This window comes from Rhinatrema bivittatum, chromosome 7 (assembly GCF_901001135.1).
Source record: "Rhinatrema bivittatum chromosome 7, aRhiBiv1.1, whole genome shotgun sequence".
Taxonomy (NCBI): domain Eukaryota; kingdom Metazoa; phylum Chordata; class Amphibia; order Gymnophiona; family Rhinatrematidae; genus Rhinatrema; species Rhinatrema bivittatum.
In genome coordinates, this window is record NC_042621.1 from 182696108 (window position 1) to 182715192 (window position 19085).

Here is a 19085-nt window from a genome sequence, read left to right on the forward strand (position 1 = left end):
AGGAAAAAAATGATCTGGTTCTCAAAAGAGGTGGCTGAAAAAATAAAGGCAAAAAGAACAGCATTCAAGAAGTACAAAGGATCCCAAAAAGAGAAAAACAGGGAAGAAAACAGTGAAAGTGAAAAAATTAGGAAAGCAAAAGGTCAAGTAGAAGAAAGGATTGCCAAATAGGTATAGCAAGGTGACAAAACATTTTTCAGATATATCAAAAAAAGGAGAATGGCCAGAGGTGGTATAGTGACATTGAAAGGCGACAGAGCAATGTGTGGAGAAAGATGAGGAAAGAGCAGAAATATTAAACAAATACTGCAGTTCAATGATTACTAAAGACAACACTGGAGATGGACAGTGGATGGCGGTGGGGTAGATGAGACCCCATGTACAGAATGCATGGGATGAGCTAAGTAAAGGGAAAGTGGACAAAGCCATGGAGGCCAGATGAGGTACATCCCAGGATACTGAGGGAGCTCAGAGATGTGCTGGAGGGGCCACTGAAGGACCTGATCAATAAATCCCTGGAAACGGGAGTGGTGCCACAGGACTGGAGAAGAGCGGTGGTGGTCCTGCTTCACAAAGTGGAAACAGAGAGGAAGCTGGAAACTACAGATCAGTTAGCCTCACCTGCATGGTGGGAAATTTAATGACGACTCTGCTGAAGGACAGGATAGTGAACTTATCTACAATCCGGGCCAGAGGCAGCATGGATTCACCAGGGGGAAGTCCTGTAAGACAAATTTGTTTTTCTTTCATTGGGTGACTAGAGAATTGGATTGAGGAAGAGCGCTTGATGTGATTTACTTGCATTTTAAGCAAAGCTTTTGATATGGTCCCACACAGGAGGCTTGTAAATAAAATGAGAAACTTGGGAGTGGGCACCAAGGTGGAGGAGTGGATTACAAATTGGTTAATGACAGGAGACCGCATGTAATGATAAATAGAACACATTCTGAAGAAAGAACGGTGTTAAAGTGGAGTGCCACAGGGTATATATAGTTTTGGGACCAGTTCTGTTAAATATATTTATGAGTGACATTACAGAGGGGATAGAAGGTAAAGTTTGTCTATTTGTGGATATACTAAGATCTGCAACAGGATGGACACACCTGAAGGAGTAGAGAATGAAAAGTGATTTAAGAAAGCCTGAAGAGTGGTCGAAGACTTGGCAGCTGGGATTCAATGCCAAGAAGTGCAGAGTCATGCATCTGGGGTGTGGTAATCCAAAAGAGCTGTATGTGATGGGGGAGAGGAGAGGTGCACAGCTAAATGTGCACAGATGGGAGAGGCACCTTGGGGGTGATAGTGTTTGGTGATCTGAAGGCAGCGAAGCAATGCGACAAGGCAATAGCTAAAGCCAGAAGAATGCTGGGCTTCATAGAGGGAGGAATAACTAGCAGGAAAAAGGTGATAATGCCCTTGTACAGGTCCTTGGTGAGGCTTCACTTGGAGTATTGTGTTTAGTTCTGGAACCCATATATCAAAAAGGATAAGAACAAGATGAAGGTGGCTCAGAGAAGGGCAACCAAAATGGTGTGGAGTCAGTACTGGAAGACTTTTGAGGAGAGGCTGAAGGATTTAAATATGTACAATAGGTGCAGGGGAGATATGATGAGCTTCAAAGACATGGAAGGGTTTATTGATGCACAAGCTTTGAAATTTTTTCATTGGAAACTGTAGAACTAGGGGTCATGAAATGAAGCTCCAAGGGGGTACAACTCAATCAACATCAGGAAATAGTTCTTCGCGGAGAGGTTGGTGGATCCCTGGAATTTCCTTCTGGAAAAGGTGGCGAGGACGAAAACAGTATATGAATTAAAAAGCACATGGGAAAAAACACTGTGGATCCTTAAGGACTAGGGACTGGAAATAAAGAAAAAGGGTGCATGGGGGTAACCTGCACAGAGCAGCAGTTACTAACCTTAACTGGGTAGGCTTGATACTTGTGATGCAACTAAAACATTGCTTTGTGCGTCAACGGTAGAGGAAAAAGGGGACTGAGTCAGACAAGCCAACACTGGGCCTGACTTTTACAGTGTGGGCTACTGATATGCAGACATGAGGGTTAAGACTGGACTGCTTCTATGGTCAAGTCCAAAAGCAAAGCACGTTCAAGCAGCCTTTTCTGAATCATCATGAAGGCTTCTTACCTTGTATAAACATTGCTAACAATTTTGTAATGGGTTTGACAGTTGCTTGGTTTGGATTGTAATTATTGCTTCCCTTAACATAAGACTTGAGGTAACTACTAGTGGTAGTAACTACCACTCCTGCATGGAGCGGTAGTTACTACCATGGGAAACTTGCTGGGCAGACTGGATTGACTGGTCTTTTTCAGCTATCGTTATTATGTAACAGCCAGCAACTCTCAAGCACTTTAAAATCCTATCTATCTATGCAACACATGTCAGTAACCTTCATACCCGACAAGCAAGTTACCAAGCAGTACTCTTGGTCACCAACATCTCAGTTGTTTAATGATCAATCACCAAACACAGTCCATTTCCCACCCTCCTGGGCATCTTCTCTGAAGATGCATCCTTAGTATGAAGATATCACCACCTGGAAGACAAATTCTAGCTACAAGGTCATTTCCTGCCACCCCAAGTTAATGCTAATCAAAGCTATCGGGAGGGGGGGTGTCCCCAGACTGGAGATGGGATCACTGTACAATGTCCCTGAAGGACTCCTTTACATAATGCTATCTGCCTGAGCTCCTCCTAAAACCATAATTAGAGCCAGGCACTCTTTGCTCAGACAGGTTGCACAAATTCACTCGTCTGCTCATTTGGCAAATGCATTCTCTCAGCTGGCAGGACTCTGGGATGATGGCAGAGGGAAGCAGTAAAAACTTAAACTTGCCTTGAGCTACTAATGAAAAAACATGAGCAAGATCTAAATAAAATAAAAGACTTTAGCTCTGACTGGGGTCCCAGGGAGAGGGCCTGAACTCACCATGAACTTGTCATACAACCCTCTAAATAAAAATAGTGGGAGGGAGGGTGGCAGCAGCAGAAGGCAGGAGCAAATGGCAAGTATATTTCACTTCTTTTTTTCGATTTAAAATTTTTATTAGAAACATCAGGAACAAAAATACATAACAAAATATGCATCAAATATGAAATGCCAGAATGCAATAAACTTCAAAACACAAAAATGAGTTTCTACGGAATTGTGTTATTGTGTTATTCCCCCCCCCCCTCCCCCCATCTTGCAGAAACCATCATACCACCACATCCAATCTCATTAGCATGTATACATAGCATAACGAAGAGCCCAAGTTCAACCCCGGACCCTGGACAGAATAATAAAGAGGCCACCACCAGTGCGCAATCTTTAAGCAGCGACACTCACTGAGCGAGGAGCTCCGCTCGCCAGCGCTGATATGGCCGCCAAACCTTCTGGAAAGAGGGCAAACTGTGTTTGTGAGCTGTTATCTTACACATATGATAAACCTTGTCCACCCTCGCCTTAATAGCCGCCAATGTGGGAAATACTGTTCCCTTCCAATGGTGCGCAATTTCACACCTGGTAGCCGAGACAACAAACTTAACAAACCTTGAAAAATACATATCCCCGGACCCCAGGTCCCCATTGAGAAAGGCCTGCAGTGGTGTAAGTAGCACAGACTCCCCCAAGACTGCTGAAAGCCAGGCAGAGACCTCCTCCCATAACCGGGATATCAAGGGACATTCCCACCATAAATGAAAAAAGGTACCCGTCGCCCCGCAGCCCTTCCAGCATTTATCAGACACCTGAGGGGTAATACGGTGAAGTCGTTCAGGGGTGTAGTACCATCTGTAGAGTATTTTAAAATCATTTTCAATGAGAGTGGCGGAAATGATACCCTTCCCCATCTTCGAATAAATATCATCCCAGGCGTCTGTCGCCAGGGTCACCCCCAAATCAGTTTCCCACGCAGCAACATACGCCGGGGGGGAATGCAAATCCTGGTTGAGCAATTTATATATTTTGGATAGTAAACTGGGGATTTTCTCTACTGCCCTGCAATACGATTCAAATAGAGATACCGGAGACTGAAGATCGCTCCTCAATCCGGAATGCGTACTGTAGTTTTGTAGCTGGCTATAACGATAGCGATCCCAAGGATCTAGGCCAAATTTAGTCTGGATAGTCTCAAAGGGCAACCACCCCCCATTGTCCCATAACTGGCCACAATTAGGGATACCCCTATCGAGCCAGCCTTTGAAAACCTGATACGCTTTCCCGTTTAGGAAATCCGCATGATAGAAGGGGGAGGAGTTAATAGACCCAATCCGCTTACCTAAGAAAACTCGCCTCCACGCGTACCACATTTGAACAGTATGTTGCATAGGCAGGGATAACTCCCGCATATTAGGCCAATCCGAGCGAGGCCGCCACACCAGAGAAGATAACGGACGGATCCCCACAATTGCTTGCTCTAGAGCTATCCAAGGCTTCCCCCTCCCCGTCCTATGCCACTCCGCAACTATACGTAGATGCGCTGCCGCATGGTACCACACCAAATTGGGAACCGCCAGCCCCCCATGTATTTTGGGGCGGTAAAGTACCTTACGTGCCACCCTGGGACATTTGCCCTGCCAAATGTACTTCATAAAACGTCTTTGCCATTTCACCAACAGCACCTCCGGCACCCTGACAGGTAAGGTTTGGAATAGGTAACATAATCTTGGCAAGATATTCATTTTGAAAGCTGCTATACGCCCTAGCCAAGAAATGTGGTATCTGCTCCACTCTTCCAGTTCTTTATATATTTTGGCCAGTAAAGGGGGGTAATTGAGAGTAAAAGCATCTCCCTTATTTCCAATATACACCCCCAAATACTTCAGTTTATCTTTAGCCCACCGAAAGGGAAAAGCTGCCTTAAGTTCAGACACCTGTGAACCCGAAAGGGAAATATTGAGGATCTCAGTTTTATCCCAATTTATGGAATATCCGGAGACCTTACTAAAGGCTTTTATGAGGTCCACGACCACTGGGAGTGAGCGCAGAGGATGCGTGAGTGTTAAAATCACATCGTCAGCAAACATTGCCAATTTGGACGAAAAGGTCCCCACCTCAATGCCAGTGATGGTCGCAGTCTCCCGTATCATCTGAGCTAGGGGTTCAGTAAAGATGGCGAATAAAAGAGGGGACAGCGGACACCCCTGCCGAGTACCCCGCTCCACAGAAAAGTAGGTGGAGTACCCGCCATTTACTTTTATGCATGCTTTGGGCTCCTCATACAATCTTTGTATCCATTGGATGAAAAAGGGGCCAAAACCCATAGCGGCTAACATCCGAAAAAGAAAGGGCCAATGGACCAGATCGAAAGCTTTTTCTGCGTCCATGGCCATTAACAAAAATGGAAGCTTGTTATGCTGAGCCCACCATAAGGAATCCATGACTTTCCGAACATTGTCGGAGGCCATACGCCCCGGGATAAAACCCGCTTGATCAGGGTGTATCAGCTGCGCTATATAATGATTAAGCCGGTTGGCCAGTATTTTAGCTAGTAACTTAAGGTCTATATTCAACAAAGATATAGGCCGGTATGAGCCACACTGAGTGGCATCTCGGCCCGGCTTTGCCAAGATGGTGATCCCAGCTACGTTGGAATTAGCGGCTAAATGACCCTCTCCTCGCAGGGCATTAAACATCCATGCCAGGGGACCGGAAAGCTCAGCAGAGAAACATTGATAAAACCGAGCTGTAAAGCCATCTAATCCAGGTGCTTTGTTCACCTTCAACTGCTTAATGGTGAGGGAGACCTCCAAAGGAGTAATAACAGCATCCAAAGCCGCGCTTTGGTCAGCCACTAAACGGGGCAAGGAAATATCCCGCAAAAAGGCCTCTATGTCCTCCCCTACAATATTGGGATTCTTTTGGTAAAGAGTGGCATAGAATCTAAGAAAACGAGAACGTATATCCTCATTGGACGTAAGGGGGACACCCTGTTCATCTTTAATTTTAGTAATAAGGTTCTGCATGCGCTTCACCTTTAGTTTATTAGCCAAGAGCTTACCAGCCTTGTTACCCCCCTCAAAATACGTTTGCTCCACCCGCTCCAAAGCAAGCGCTATCTGAGCAGCATCCAATGCTGCCACTTGTGAGCGACAGCAGTCAATCCGCTCCTTCACGGACTCCGTGGGCTGTTTATGCCGCTGCTCCAAAGCCACTAAGTTACGCATAAGGGCCACTCGTTCTCGTGTCTCAGCCTTCCTAACAAATGAGGCACGTGCGATAAGCTCTCCCCTCACTACCGCCTTCAAACAGTCCCATATAGTTATAGGAGAAATATCCGGGGACTCATTAAGATGTAAGTACTCTTGGATACGTCCCTTACATTGTGACACAAACATTTTATCCTCCAGAAGGCCATCGTTCAACTTCCAAAACCTCTGACCCTTATCGTTTAGAGGAAACACTAGATCCACCCACTGAGGTGCATGGTCGGACCACGTAATGGCGTCTACTGTTGGTCCGACCACCCTGTGGAGAAAACCCCTATCCACAAAAATATAATCAATTCTCGTATAGAGATTATGGGGGTGGGAGTAAAATGTATATTCCCTTTGCTGGGGGTGAAAAAATCGCCATACATCCTCCAACATAAAATGGTGCAGGAAAGTTATAAGGCTACGCCTATCCTTCTTAGGGATAGATCCCCGTCCCGCCGAAGAATCTAGCTTAGGGTGAAGCAAAATGTTACAATCTCCTACCATTAAAAGATGGCCCTCTAGATGGTTCTGTACAGTCCTAAGCAATTTAGTAAAAAAAACTGCTTGACCCGTATTAGGAGCATACACGTTAACCAACGTGTATTTTTCCCCTGCCACCAAGATATTAAGCAAGAGGAATCGCCCCTCAGGATCAGCGACACACTTGAGTAGTTCAAAAGCAAAGTCTTTCTGGAACATAATTCCCACCCCTGCATAGCGTGAAGACTTGGAGCTCGCCGCCCAGAACTGATGAGGGTAGTGTGGAGAACGCATCAGGTGTTCATGCAGTCTCTTAAGATGAGTTTCTTGCACCATGGCCACAGCCACCTGCCCCCGCTGCAGGTCTTTGAATAAAAGTTTACGCTTACGTGGAGAATTTAATCCCTTCACATTCAAAGAAAATAGCCGAAACTTCGTCATGGCAGGGTATGATAAGGAAGACACTGGCTACACAGCCCAACCGGGGATAGGTGCAGAATCCAGGGCCTCAGAAGAGGAACCAGGCCCGCCAGAGAGATTGGAGACCAGAAAGCGTAACCCACAAAGGCCTGCAAGATTAGAAAACCCCATTCCCCCCCCCCCTCCCACTCGACCGCAGTCGATAGGCACACGGCCCAGCGATTAGAGGCATGGCACAGCAGAACTCCCGCTGCCCCGTCCGGTGGGAATCACCAAAGAAAAATAAACAGCTTTCAACAACGCAGCCATCCAGGATGCAGTGAACAGGAACTGAAGAAACTTCTGGATCCGCCGATCCCTTCAAGTAGTATCAGCTGTCGACTGTATTGGTTCCGGAGTTGGAGTACGGCGCAATCTTTTTCCACCCTTTCCCGTCCTCTGCCAGCGCGGTTCCTCCCTCTGTTGGTTCGTGGGGGAGGGCGGAGAAGGGAAATCCGGAACACTGAGCCCCGCGTCCTTCAGACAGCCAGCCGCTTCCCGGAGAGATTGGGCTTTATAGGTCCGGCCTTGACAGGAAAAACTGATCCCAAAAGGAAACAGCCAGCGGTACCGGAGGTTTTCTTTCACCAATATCTCTGTGACAGGTCGCAATTCAGCGCGCCGTTTTAGCGTAATAGGGGAAAGGTCCGCAAAAAGCTGTACCTCATGGCCATCCAGCATAATGGGCCCCTGTTTTCTTGCCGCCAGCAGCACCCTTTCTTTTACAGCATATTCATGAAAGCAGACAATAATGTCCTTCACTCTGTTGGCGAGCCGAGGGCCCAGGGCCCGATGAGCCCTCTCAATTTTCACTGTGTGAGGTATGATTGATCCATTGCCTCCCGAGGATTCCTGCTTTTGCAAAATATTAATGCAAAGTTTGGAGATAACCTGGGCGCAGTCAGCGTAATCTGGAGTGTCCGGAATGCCGCGGAATCCTAAATTCATCCTGCGGCTCCTATTTTCCAAGTCCTCCACTTTCAGGGAAAGTTGCTGGAGTTCCTGGGAAGTATTTTTATTGTCAGCGGCTAGTGTTTTCATTGCTTCTGCCTGGGCTTCAGTGAGTGTCTCATACTCAAAAATCCTCCGGCCCATGTCGCTGACCTCTTCCCGGAGCTCTCCCACCACCTCCCGAATTTCTTTCTTAAACGCCTGCAAGTCGTGTCTCAACTCTCTGAACCACAGTTTAAACTCACCCCGATTAGGGATGTCCGAGTCGGCAGCCGCGTTCCGATCTTCCTCCCCCTCCGAGAGCTCCGAGGCAGTCGCGGCCGCCATCTTGGATTTTTCGGCCCGATTTTCACGATCCACTTTTTGATAGGAAAATTTGTGGAAGTCGATATCTTTTTTGCGGCTCGACATGGGCTGAGTGCTGCCTTGAATTTCGCCGGGTTTTTCGCAAAAAATAAGCGCTGGATGGCCGCAGATTAGGGCGATTCCCACCGGTTCAGTCGGGAGCCGTGGGTCAGGTAACCACTCGCTCCGCTGACGTCATCAGCCTCAAGTATATTTCACTTCTAGCAGTTAAATCCTTAAGGTATTTTAGAATACTTCTGAATATACATGACCTCCCTCCGGCAGAAAGATACAGCAGGCCAGTAACAAGATGGAAGATACAGCAGGCCGGTAACAAGATGGAAGATGTCTGCATTTTTTTCTGAATTAAAAAGGGAACCCACGCTGGTGAAATTATGGAATATTTTGACAATGGAGGACTGGCACAGAATAAAGACGCCGCAAGAAGAAAATTTCTACAAGGCTACAAGGATCTGAATTGGTTTCCTTTCCTTCCCCTGAAGCAGGACAGCGGTCCGAAACATGGCCATGTCGGGTTACCTGGGACCTTTTCAGTGCGGATAAGTATCCGTTGCATTTTTGATTATCAAAATTTGGTTGAGTAACTTTTTAAAAAATTTTTTTTGAAAAAGATAACAAAAATTGATTGTTTCGAATGATTAAAAGGAATAGTGACCCCTATGAGAAACGAGTTGAACACATAATATGGCTGCTCGTGAATAGAGGGTCTTACAAAAATTGGTTTACAATCGGTTTGGCGTTTTTGGGTGTTATGTTAGCTCTCTAACTAGTACACAGTTTATTTTTGGGTTTTGGACTGTTATAATCTACACCGGTACATAAACTCAGAAAATTGGACATGCTGTGTCAAACAGGTGAAGCGGAACTTGTGTGGACTTATGTATCTGGAATCAGGAGGGAGCGGTAATACGTGCCTGTTTTCCCTCTCCTTGGACAGCTAGATACAGACAAATGTTAGGTCAGACTTAATGCACCTCTGGTCTCCACTCAACTACATCTATCATTTAAGTTGGGCATATACATTTTAGAATATCAAAAAGGCACAGCAGCAAAATTAAGATAAAACTCCCTGTGATTAATGGGTGCTCTAAGGCATTTTTAGAAGGATACAAGTCATACAGAAAAAGACTATAGATTTTTTTTTTTTTTTTTTTAAGACTTTCAGACTAGCCCCTGGAGAGTGTGCTAGCAGATCCAAGGTAACATGGCCTTCAATTACTGCACACTATGGAGGACTGCACATCAGGAATGAGATGCACTGGTGGTGCTCAGTACTAAAAAGCGATAGTGGGGCAATGGAGAATCTGGGCTGCATGTTGAGGGTGTAGAAGAAAGTTTCCTAGCCACACTAGTTTTCACTAGCCAGAGGTCTCTCACATTCCTGAGAACACACACAATAGTGTGACGAACACATTAAAGGAAGTAGTATTAAAAAAGGGAACTTAATTCACGTGACCAACATGAGGAGAATGACAATCTCAGTGTTCATCTACTGATGGTGTTTGACCATCAGACCCCATCAGTAGATGAACACCAATCAGGCTGACCTGCCAAGGGTGCAACCTCAACATCGAGAATGCAGAAATCTTTCAGAACAAAGTCTCAATGCACTGGAACCTGTTTTTGTACCTGCTTGTTTAGCTTCCTGGGCAGATATCCTCTCCCCTGTGAGGATCATCTCCATTGCCAATGATTTCCCAACTGTTTTTGTAAGTCTTTGAGTTCCACCTCCACCTAAAAGTTAAAATGTGAACATTTTATAGGTTCCAGAAAGCCAAGAGATATACTAAAGATGGAAGAAACTGCTGAGAGGGGGGGGGGGGGGGGGGGGGGGAAGCAGCAACTTAAGCTTATCACTATGCTTAAAACTGGTAGCACTGAATAAAAATAATCCCAATGCTTATTTTGCAGAATGTGATATTCCATCTTATAAAAAAAAATCTTTATCCCTTCACCACTCTTCCCATTCTCAGCACTGCACAAACTACCTTATATGAAAAAAGGTTTCTCTCCGCTGACACCTTTATCCACTAAAACTTCTTCCTCCTACTATCAAAGGTTTAGCAGAGGCCAAAAGCTTTTTCTATTCTCTCACCTCTTCACACTCATCCAACCCCGATTTATTCTCGCCTGCTAATTCATGGTTCACCCCCTCCCCACACACACACCCCCACCCAAATCTGTACGCCCTCTGCCAGCAGTAGCTTCTGTATCAAAAAGTTCAGGCTATCCGCTCTTCTTTTGCTGCTGCTTCTCACAGGAGGAATTTCCTGCCACTCAAACTTCTCCTCCTTCTGTCCTCTCTACACAGTCCTTTGGGGGGGGGGGGGGGGGGAACCCGGCCAGTGTTTTTTTTAAATTTTATCTTTATGCATTTTAAGAATTTGACAAGATTACATCTTGAAAGAAAATACAGAGATAACAATTACATTCAAAAACAATTTGCAATCAGGAAATACAATCTTATTTATCACTGTATAAAGTCCTCAAATAATGGGGGGGGACAGAGTATACTCAACTTAAGGTAATGCAGAAGGTAGTTCTTTTACTACAATAATATAGGAAAATATGCTCGGTAGATATAGAGACTAAATGACTATGAGGAGCTTGCAAGAGCTATACTTGGTGGGGCTGGTGTTACCGCATTCTTCCCTATTAGAAACTGCGTCAACTGGGGGGGGGGGGGGTCAAAAAAATATAAGTATTATTATTATACATTTACATGGGAACTTTAAGTAATAAGCCCCCCCCAATTTGCAAGACCTGAGGCCTTAATAAAAGAAAAGCCTTCCTCCTTTTTTGTGTCTCCTGTGAGACATTTATTTATTTATTTATTTAAAAGGTTTTATATACCGACATTCATCAATGATATCACATCGGTTCACAGCGTAACATAAAACTAGTGCCTGTAGCGGCGCTTTACATCGAACAAGTTTAACATAATACAATTAGAAAATATTGAAACATAATAACTAGAAAGTAAAGGGAAAGGTGGGGGAAAAAGAATTAAACTAAAATTAAAATAACATGTTTACAAAAGGGTAAAAGAAGATAAAAGGGGGGGGGGGAGGAAGTGACAAAGACTCTAACATTACAGTGAAGAAATACTTTGGTCCTATGATGGAGACCTAGTTGCAATAACCATTCCTTATCATGTTCCAGTGCAAGCGTCACTATCAACGTTGCTGGTATTGCCAAATCTGAATCTGAAGTCTCTGAGATGTTTGAGATATCCAGTGATTGATTCTGTATAGCCTCGGATGCTAATACTCCTTCCGATTGCTCCTGTAATCTTCTAGGTTTAGGTAAATAAAAAAACCTTAGTAATCGGTGGGATTGCATTTTCATCTATTTGTAAAACTTCCAATAGATATCTTTTAAACATGTCTCTGGGAGAAATTAAAGGAACCTGAGGAAAATTTATATACCTTAGATTCCTATTTTTAATTAAATTCTCCAATTTCATTGCCATGCTATTTCTCTCCTTTAACATCGCTGAGTGTACTGTTTGTATTCCAGATATTTGTTGTCTGTTCATCACAATTTGATGTTCCAGCTCTGTAGTAGTGTTACTTAGCACTTTCACATTTTCTTCCAGCTGGTTAACTTTAACATTTATAGGATTAACTTGTTGTAAAAATAGAGGCTCTCATCTCTACTATAGTTTCCCATTTAGTCTCCAAAGTGAATTCTGAAGGTCTTACCACTGGTAGTATGTTCATAATAGGGGTTACTGCAGCAGCTCCAGCCTGTCTTTCCAAAGCTGATTCTCCTTCAACGCCGGTCTGCTCACCGATGTTCCCTGGAGCGTCTGCTGAGGCCGTTGCTCCTCCGAAGCCTGCTGGGCTCCGCCCTTCGACACCTTGGTCTGACTGAGTTTCCCTCGTCTCAGGAGCAACTCTCTCCTCGGCAGGGTTTACCGGCGGCATTCCTTCAGCGGGACTGAAGGGTGACAGAGCCTGGGAGAGAAGGAAGCTCATCTTCTCCTCCACAACTCTCCAACGGCTGTATTCCTTCCGTGTCTCTGCGCACGATGTGGGCATCCATAGGGCCGCAGATTGGCGTCAACGCGGAGACAGCAGGGTAAGGCTCTCCCCACGGTTTGCGCTTTCTCCCCATAGCAAGAAAATTATCAGCAAGTAAATTCTGTATTACTTGGCTTAGGAGCTCAAACAGCGCGCTGCTCTACCGGGCGGCCATCTTGACTCCTCCCCCAACCCAGCCAGTTTTTCAGTGCATGAGATGAGGCAGCGCATGAGTGCACAGTAGATGTTTGCATGCACTGCCTCTTCTCACGCATACTCATCATGAATATCCTCAAACATTGCTTGCCTGCGTGTCCCCCACTGGTCAGGCTGAAAACCACTCACTTACAGGACTTACCATACCCATTTTTGATCATAGTCCATCTTTCATTCTCTCTATATGCACCTCTGTTTCTCCATTACTTTCTCCCCCCTCCAGCTCTTATTTCTAGAATGTTCCTTGGCACTATCAGGCAGGCAGCTGCACCTCTATTCTTACAGAATCTTCTCCCAGTGCCTCTAGTTACAAATTCTAGTTACAAATTAATTGCCCAACTTCCTTTCTTTTTAAACTCAAAAAAGTCCATGTTCCAGGTTTTATCACCCATTTTCTACTTTATCTTCAATCCAGGCTCCAATTCTATTTAACTGAATTGTTCTGTTACATGTACAAATTCTCACTTCTCTCACTACTAGAGATGTGAATCGTGTCCTTGATAGTCTTAACGATCGATTTCGGCTGGGAGGGGGAGGGAATCGTATTGTTGCCATTTGGGGGGGTAAAATATCGTGATATATCGTTAAAATCGTTAAAACCCGCTAAAACTCACCCCCGACCCTTTAAATTAAATCCCCCACCCTCCCGAACCCCCCCCAAATGACTTAAATTACCTGGTGGTCCAGCGGCGGTCCGGAACGGCAGCGGTCCGGAACGGGCTCCTGCTACTGAATCTTGTTGTCTTCGGCTGGCGCCATTTTCCAAAATGGCGCCGAAAAATGGCGGCGGCCATAGACCAACAGGATTCGACGGCAGGAGGTCCTTCCGGACCCCCGCTGGACTTTTGGCAAGTCTTGTGGGGGTCAGGAGGCCCCCCCCAAGCTGGCCAAAAGTTCCTGGAGGTCCAGCGGGGGTCAGGGAGCGATTTCCCGCCGCGAATCGTTTTCCGTACGGAAAATGGCGCCGGCAGGAGATCGACTGCAGGAGGTCGTTCAGCGAGGCGCCGGAACCCTCGCTGAACGACCTCCTGCAGTCGATCTCCTGCCGGCGCCATTTTCCGTACGGAAAACGATTCGCGGCGGGAAATCGCTCCCTGACCCCCGCTGGACCTCCAGGAACTTTTGGCCAGCTTGGGGGGGGCCTCCTGACCCCCACAAGACTTGCCAAAAGTCCAGCGGGGGTCCGGAAGGACCTCCTGCCGTCGAATCCTGTTGGTCTATGGCCGCCGCCATTTTTCGGCGCCATTTTGGAAAATGGCGCCGGCCGAAGACAACAAGATTCAGTAGCAGGAGCCCGTTCCGGACCGCTGCCGTTCCGGACCCCCAGGTAATTTAAGTCATTTCGGGAGGGTGGGGGATTGAAGGAGGTAGGATTTGGCAAGGAAATGTTTAAGTTATTTGGGGGGGGTTCGGGAGGGTGGGGGATTTAATTTAAAGGGTCGGGGGTGGGGTTTAGCGGGTTTTAGTGTGCCGGCTCACGATTCTAACGATTTATAACGATAAATCGTTAGAATCTCTATTGTATTGTGTTCCATAACGGTTTAAGACGATATTAAAATTATCGGACGATAATTTTAATCGTCCTAAAACGATTCACATCCCTACTCACTACTACTAAAAACTGACCTTGTCTCAAGTCTTAATTTTTTTCTTTGCTCCTGCTTGTTACCACAAACACAGCACCATATTCTCCACATTTCATCCTCACTTTGACTGTTCACCTCTTTCCCTTAGTTTGTATCAAGTCCTATAGGTCTCTGCTTGTACATTTAAAAAAAAAACAAAAACCCAAACATAAAATAAAGCTACACAACCCACACCCCTTTGGATTCCTTACTTAACCTTAGCTATTAAGATCATACCTTTTTCTCTTTATATACTCTCACTAGTTCTCACTGCTTGTTTTATCACCTTTATGCCGACTTATTAAAACCTCTCTCCCATCAAGGAGGTATTCAGCACAAAATGTCAAGCTGTCTCAAGATCATTTCCACCTGGATGCTCAGCCATCACCAAAAGCTCACCATGTATAAGGCTTGAAGAGACTCTGCCAAATCCCAGCTCAACTTTTGGATATACAGTAGGCTTGAAAGGGGGTCAGCTCCTCTACGTTCCTGTCAGCCTAACATTTTCTATTCTGCATCCAATCCCAGCTATGCTTTTTCACATACTGTAACCAACATTCTTCCTGTGGAATCAAAGCTTCTCCATTCAGTCACATTCAAAATCTGTCTGCAATCTCCTGCATAGTCACCTTAAATGTCCAACCTTTTCAAGCTCAAGGCACACTAAAAATAGTGTTACACCAGCTTCCATGAACCAGGCAGTGCAGACATGGAAAAGACTATTAAATAAAAAAAAAAAAAAAGCTAGTGAGGCACTGAAAATCCCAACAGTTTTTTCTCCAAATTTTAAAACAGAGAGAGAGAAGGGGCAGAGACACACATGAACCTTTCACAATGGACTAACTCCCTTTATATACACAACTGCAGGAAAAGGGCAAAGTCGGGTGGTAAAGGCAATCAGATCGGTTTCCTTGGCTGCAAAAGCTCCTCCACAGTGGCTGCTCCCAACACTCAGTGAGTCACGTCTCTAAAGCCAGACATTCAAACTACTTACCCGGCTATATGGTGGCTGCAGAATATCTGGCTACATTCACTGGTCATCACTTAAGTAGCTGGCTGGATAAGTCAGGGGCAGTGCTACTTATCTGGCTAACTTAACCAGATAAGGCCCGATATTCAGACTTATCCGGTTAAGTTAACCAGATAAATCAGACCAGGTCTAACTTAGCTAGATATAACTTATCTGGCTAAGTGGTACCAAATACAGAGATATTCAAGAGCTCAGCCATGCTGCTGAATATCCCATGTAAATTAGCCGGATAAGCCTATTTAATTTTGAATACTAACCTCCCAATGTTCAGTGCACACTCACGATCTTACTCAGCCAGGAGATAAGAGGTTGGAAGAACTCAAAAGGAGGGATACAGCACTGTGTACAATGTGTGCGCTTCACAACTGGAGCTCAGCTATCCATGCTGGCTGTTAATTCCCACACTTCAGGGCTCATGTTGGAGCTAGGAAGGCAAGGCATGCTTAGACGATACATGTTCTCAGAAAGGAGCATCTGCATGTTCAGCCACTGTTGTGGCCACGATTGCTGCTAGATGCAGAGGGCTGAATCCAGGTGCTGGTCTGGACTTGAGCATCAGGAAGTGATGACTTTTCCATGCTGTTTCTGATCAGGTATAATAGCACAACTGCTTGGGAAACACTGCCTTAAAATGCTAATTATGTTCTTTTCCTCGTTCTGTGTCATTTTTTCCATTTGGCTCCCTCATGTCAGAAAAATGAGCCAAGGCCAACTGCATGACAGTTGTCCTGGACTATAATAGCTTGTGAAGGGGTTTACAGGAGAAAACCCCATAGCATCTTAAAAGACTGGCTCCAGAGAACCAACCTTAAGCCTAATACAGCAGGGAATCCTGACACTGAGCAGAGGTCCTTGGGAAAGGGGCATTAACTAGCCAGGAACAGGAGGCCCAGAGGAGAGAGGGAAGCCTAGAGAAAGAATACTGCTGAATTGTAAGCTGTATTACTACATTTGTTTGTTGAACAGCAAAGAATAGCAGAGCTGATTTTGTTTGCTTTGGTCACAAATAAAGAAGTTTATGAAAGATTTTAACAGGGTCAGGCTTGAGTCTGTTCTCTGGCACATGGCTGTTTTTGCTTGCTTATCTCAAGCACTTTGAATGCACTGCATAAAAAAGTCACAAGCACATGCATTCCTAAGAAAGAATCAGCTTTACTCAAAAATAATAACAAAAAAAAAAAAAACAACACACAACTGAAAAATTATTTACCTGGAATGGTTGCTAGCAGAATTTCAGGCTGCCCAAATTGTGCCTTCTCGCCTGCATAAATGATGTCACACATCATAGCCAGTTCACAACCACCCCCAAGCTTCAGTAAAAAGAAGGGGAAAAAAAAGTGTTAATATTTATCACATTAAGCTTCTTAAAACTTTTACTAATTGCCAATCCAGATTATCAAATCAAAGAAAGCGATCTTTTTGAATCGTCGCTCATCTCCTGGGGTCTCATTCTGAATGTAAAGGGTAAAGGCAGAGCAGATATGTTTAAAAAATATCTTTATCTTAAGAGTTCACTGTACCTGCAAGCCTCAGGTACTTCGCACTGCAAAGCATAGCTGAAGTGGACTGTTCAAAGGAGCAGACCCAGTGGTTCTGTCAAAAGTGTTGTTTCAGTAAAACTATGCACTTTACAAAAGAAAGGCAGGCTTTGCTATGGCTTTTACAACTGCTGCCGCAAACAAAGGGCTGACCGAGATATCTCGCACAAAGTTCAGGGGACCCAGCCAGTTTTCAGAAGTTGATGGATTTGTTCTAAGTTCTAATGCCAGCTTATCTTGCTGGTTTCTTTACAAAAAAAAAAAAAAAAAAAAGAGAAAACACTGGGAGGAGTGATATTAAAGTAGAGTAGTGGTCTTTCTCTAGAAGGCTTAATAAAATGTGCTCCAAAATAATACCATGGGTTGATTTCTTCATAAACTGCAGCAGGAATGTGAAATAGATATTCAGACCAGGAACTGAAAGTTTTTTTGTTGTGTTTTTTTTAAGCTGAATGGGGTTTCCAAAACCAGAGGAACTGAGGAGTAAATGGCTAATCATTCAGCTATTTAGGTTTAATTTTTTTTTTCACCCAGCATACATCAAATATTTACACAAAAATTTGGTGTGTGCAGAATGCCATATGACCGATAAGAAAATATTTAAACATTTTATAAGCTAGATTCCTTGATCACAAGTCACTCTGACATAAGTGATGCCGTGAAGCTCCTGGTTAACTAGTGCTTTTCATATCATTTTACAATACATAAAAATACATTAAAAAAGCATATAATAAATTCAAAATCAGAAACCTAATATTGCCAACAGTGATAGAACTAAGTGAGCTTTTACTACTTCTCCACTCAGCTGGCCCAGTGCCACCTCTCTCCAGCAGGCCACAACCAAGCCCGTTCCACCTGTCTTTAGGCCTGTGTGTGGGGGCCTGGTGCAGTCACACTGTTTGTACTGTGTATGAACATTTAAAACTGGTATGGAAAGGTAAAACAAAAAAAAATAAGCCTGTAATTTTACAGGATATGAAACAAATGTAGCTATTAAAATGTATTACAATTCTGGTTAATATTTTAAAATTAAAATCTATTAATGATATTTGAACTGATAAGGATCAGGTTACAAAAAGGCCCCAATACCTAAAAAAACAAAAAAACAAAACATAGGGGATCGGCTAGCAAGATTAATAGATTTACAAAAAGTTTGATATTCAAAGCATGGACGGGAAAGTAAAGCATGTTTTAAGGCCAAAACTATATTACAGTACTCATGTGCCAGCTGGTCCTCAGCCCACAGGCAGGGCCGGTGCAAGGCTAGTAGGCGCTCTAAGTGAACCTTCTGCCTTGCACCTCCCCCCCCCCCCGCCATCCATCCTCACCCAACAGTCGACATTTCTGCCGCGTGCAACCCCCTTTTCCCCATGCGCTTGCCTGATGACCCAGTCTACTGGAGGAAGAAAGGGACTAGCACCACAAAAGAGCACTATCTTCAGGAGGCCCCCACCAATGGAATGCGCTCCCCCCAGATCTAAGACTAGAACCAAGTCATCAGGAGTTCAAAAAAAAGCTAAAAACATGGCTTTTCCGTCAAGCCTTCCCAGATATCTAATGCTACCTAATCAAGTCTTTTAACCCAAATCATGGGTTATCTCACTGTTTTTTCCTATTACAATTTTTTTCAACTGTACCTTAATTTTTGAGCTCTTTCATCTTTGTATTTATACTTTACTCACACTCCATTTACTCTATCTCTTTTATATTTTTTTTTTTTCTATATAATATTTATTACTACATTACTATGTTTAATTGGTTATCTATTCTATTTGTTCCATAATTTGTTAGTTCTATTGTTACCTGTTTTATTGTTCAACTGTTCTATGTAAAGCCCACTACTCTTTTTGGGCATTTAAAAGTTGTATGTAAACCGGATTGATTTGTAGTTCCTACAAGAACTTCGGTCTATAAAAATTAAAAATAAATAAAATAAATAAATAAATTATCAACAGCCTGCTGGAGAAGAGAAGACGTGACGTAAATAGCCAAAATCCCAGCAAGGAAAGACACATACGTAGCCCCCACCCACCCCGTGTCCCGAAGGTAGCGAGAAGAGAGCAGTCTAGTCGCCCAGCTCTGCATAGGAAGTGACATAAGCATATTTGATTTCATTGCCCCTCTCCTCCCGTGCTATACACATATATATGCTGCCTTGACAGCAGGCCTCTCAAGGCAGAAGGGGAGGGAATGAAGCT

At 44.4% G+C, this 19085-nt stretch overlaps 1 protein-coding gene across 1 annotated transcript in view; it reads right to left on the reverse strand.

The window, feature by feature from the left end:
* Positions 1-19085, reverse strand: part of ECHS1 (enoyl-CoA hydratase, short chain 1) — a 68200-nt gene that overhangs the window by 24028 nt on the left and 25087 nt on the right. The window contains exons 4-5 of the mRNA XM_029609598.1: positions 16560-16659; positions 10083-10187 (exon numbers count right to left, since the gene is read on the reverse strand). Coding sequence (XP_029465458.1) covers positions 10083-10187; positions 16560-16659 — 205 coding nt within the window. The remainder of the gene's footprint in view (positions 1-10082; positions 10188-16559; positions 16660-19085) is intronic.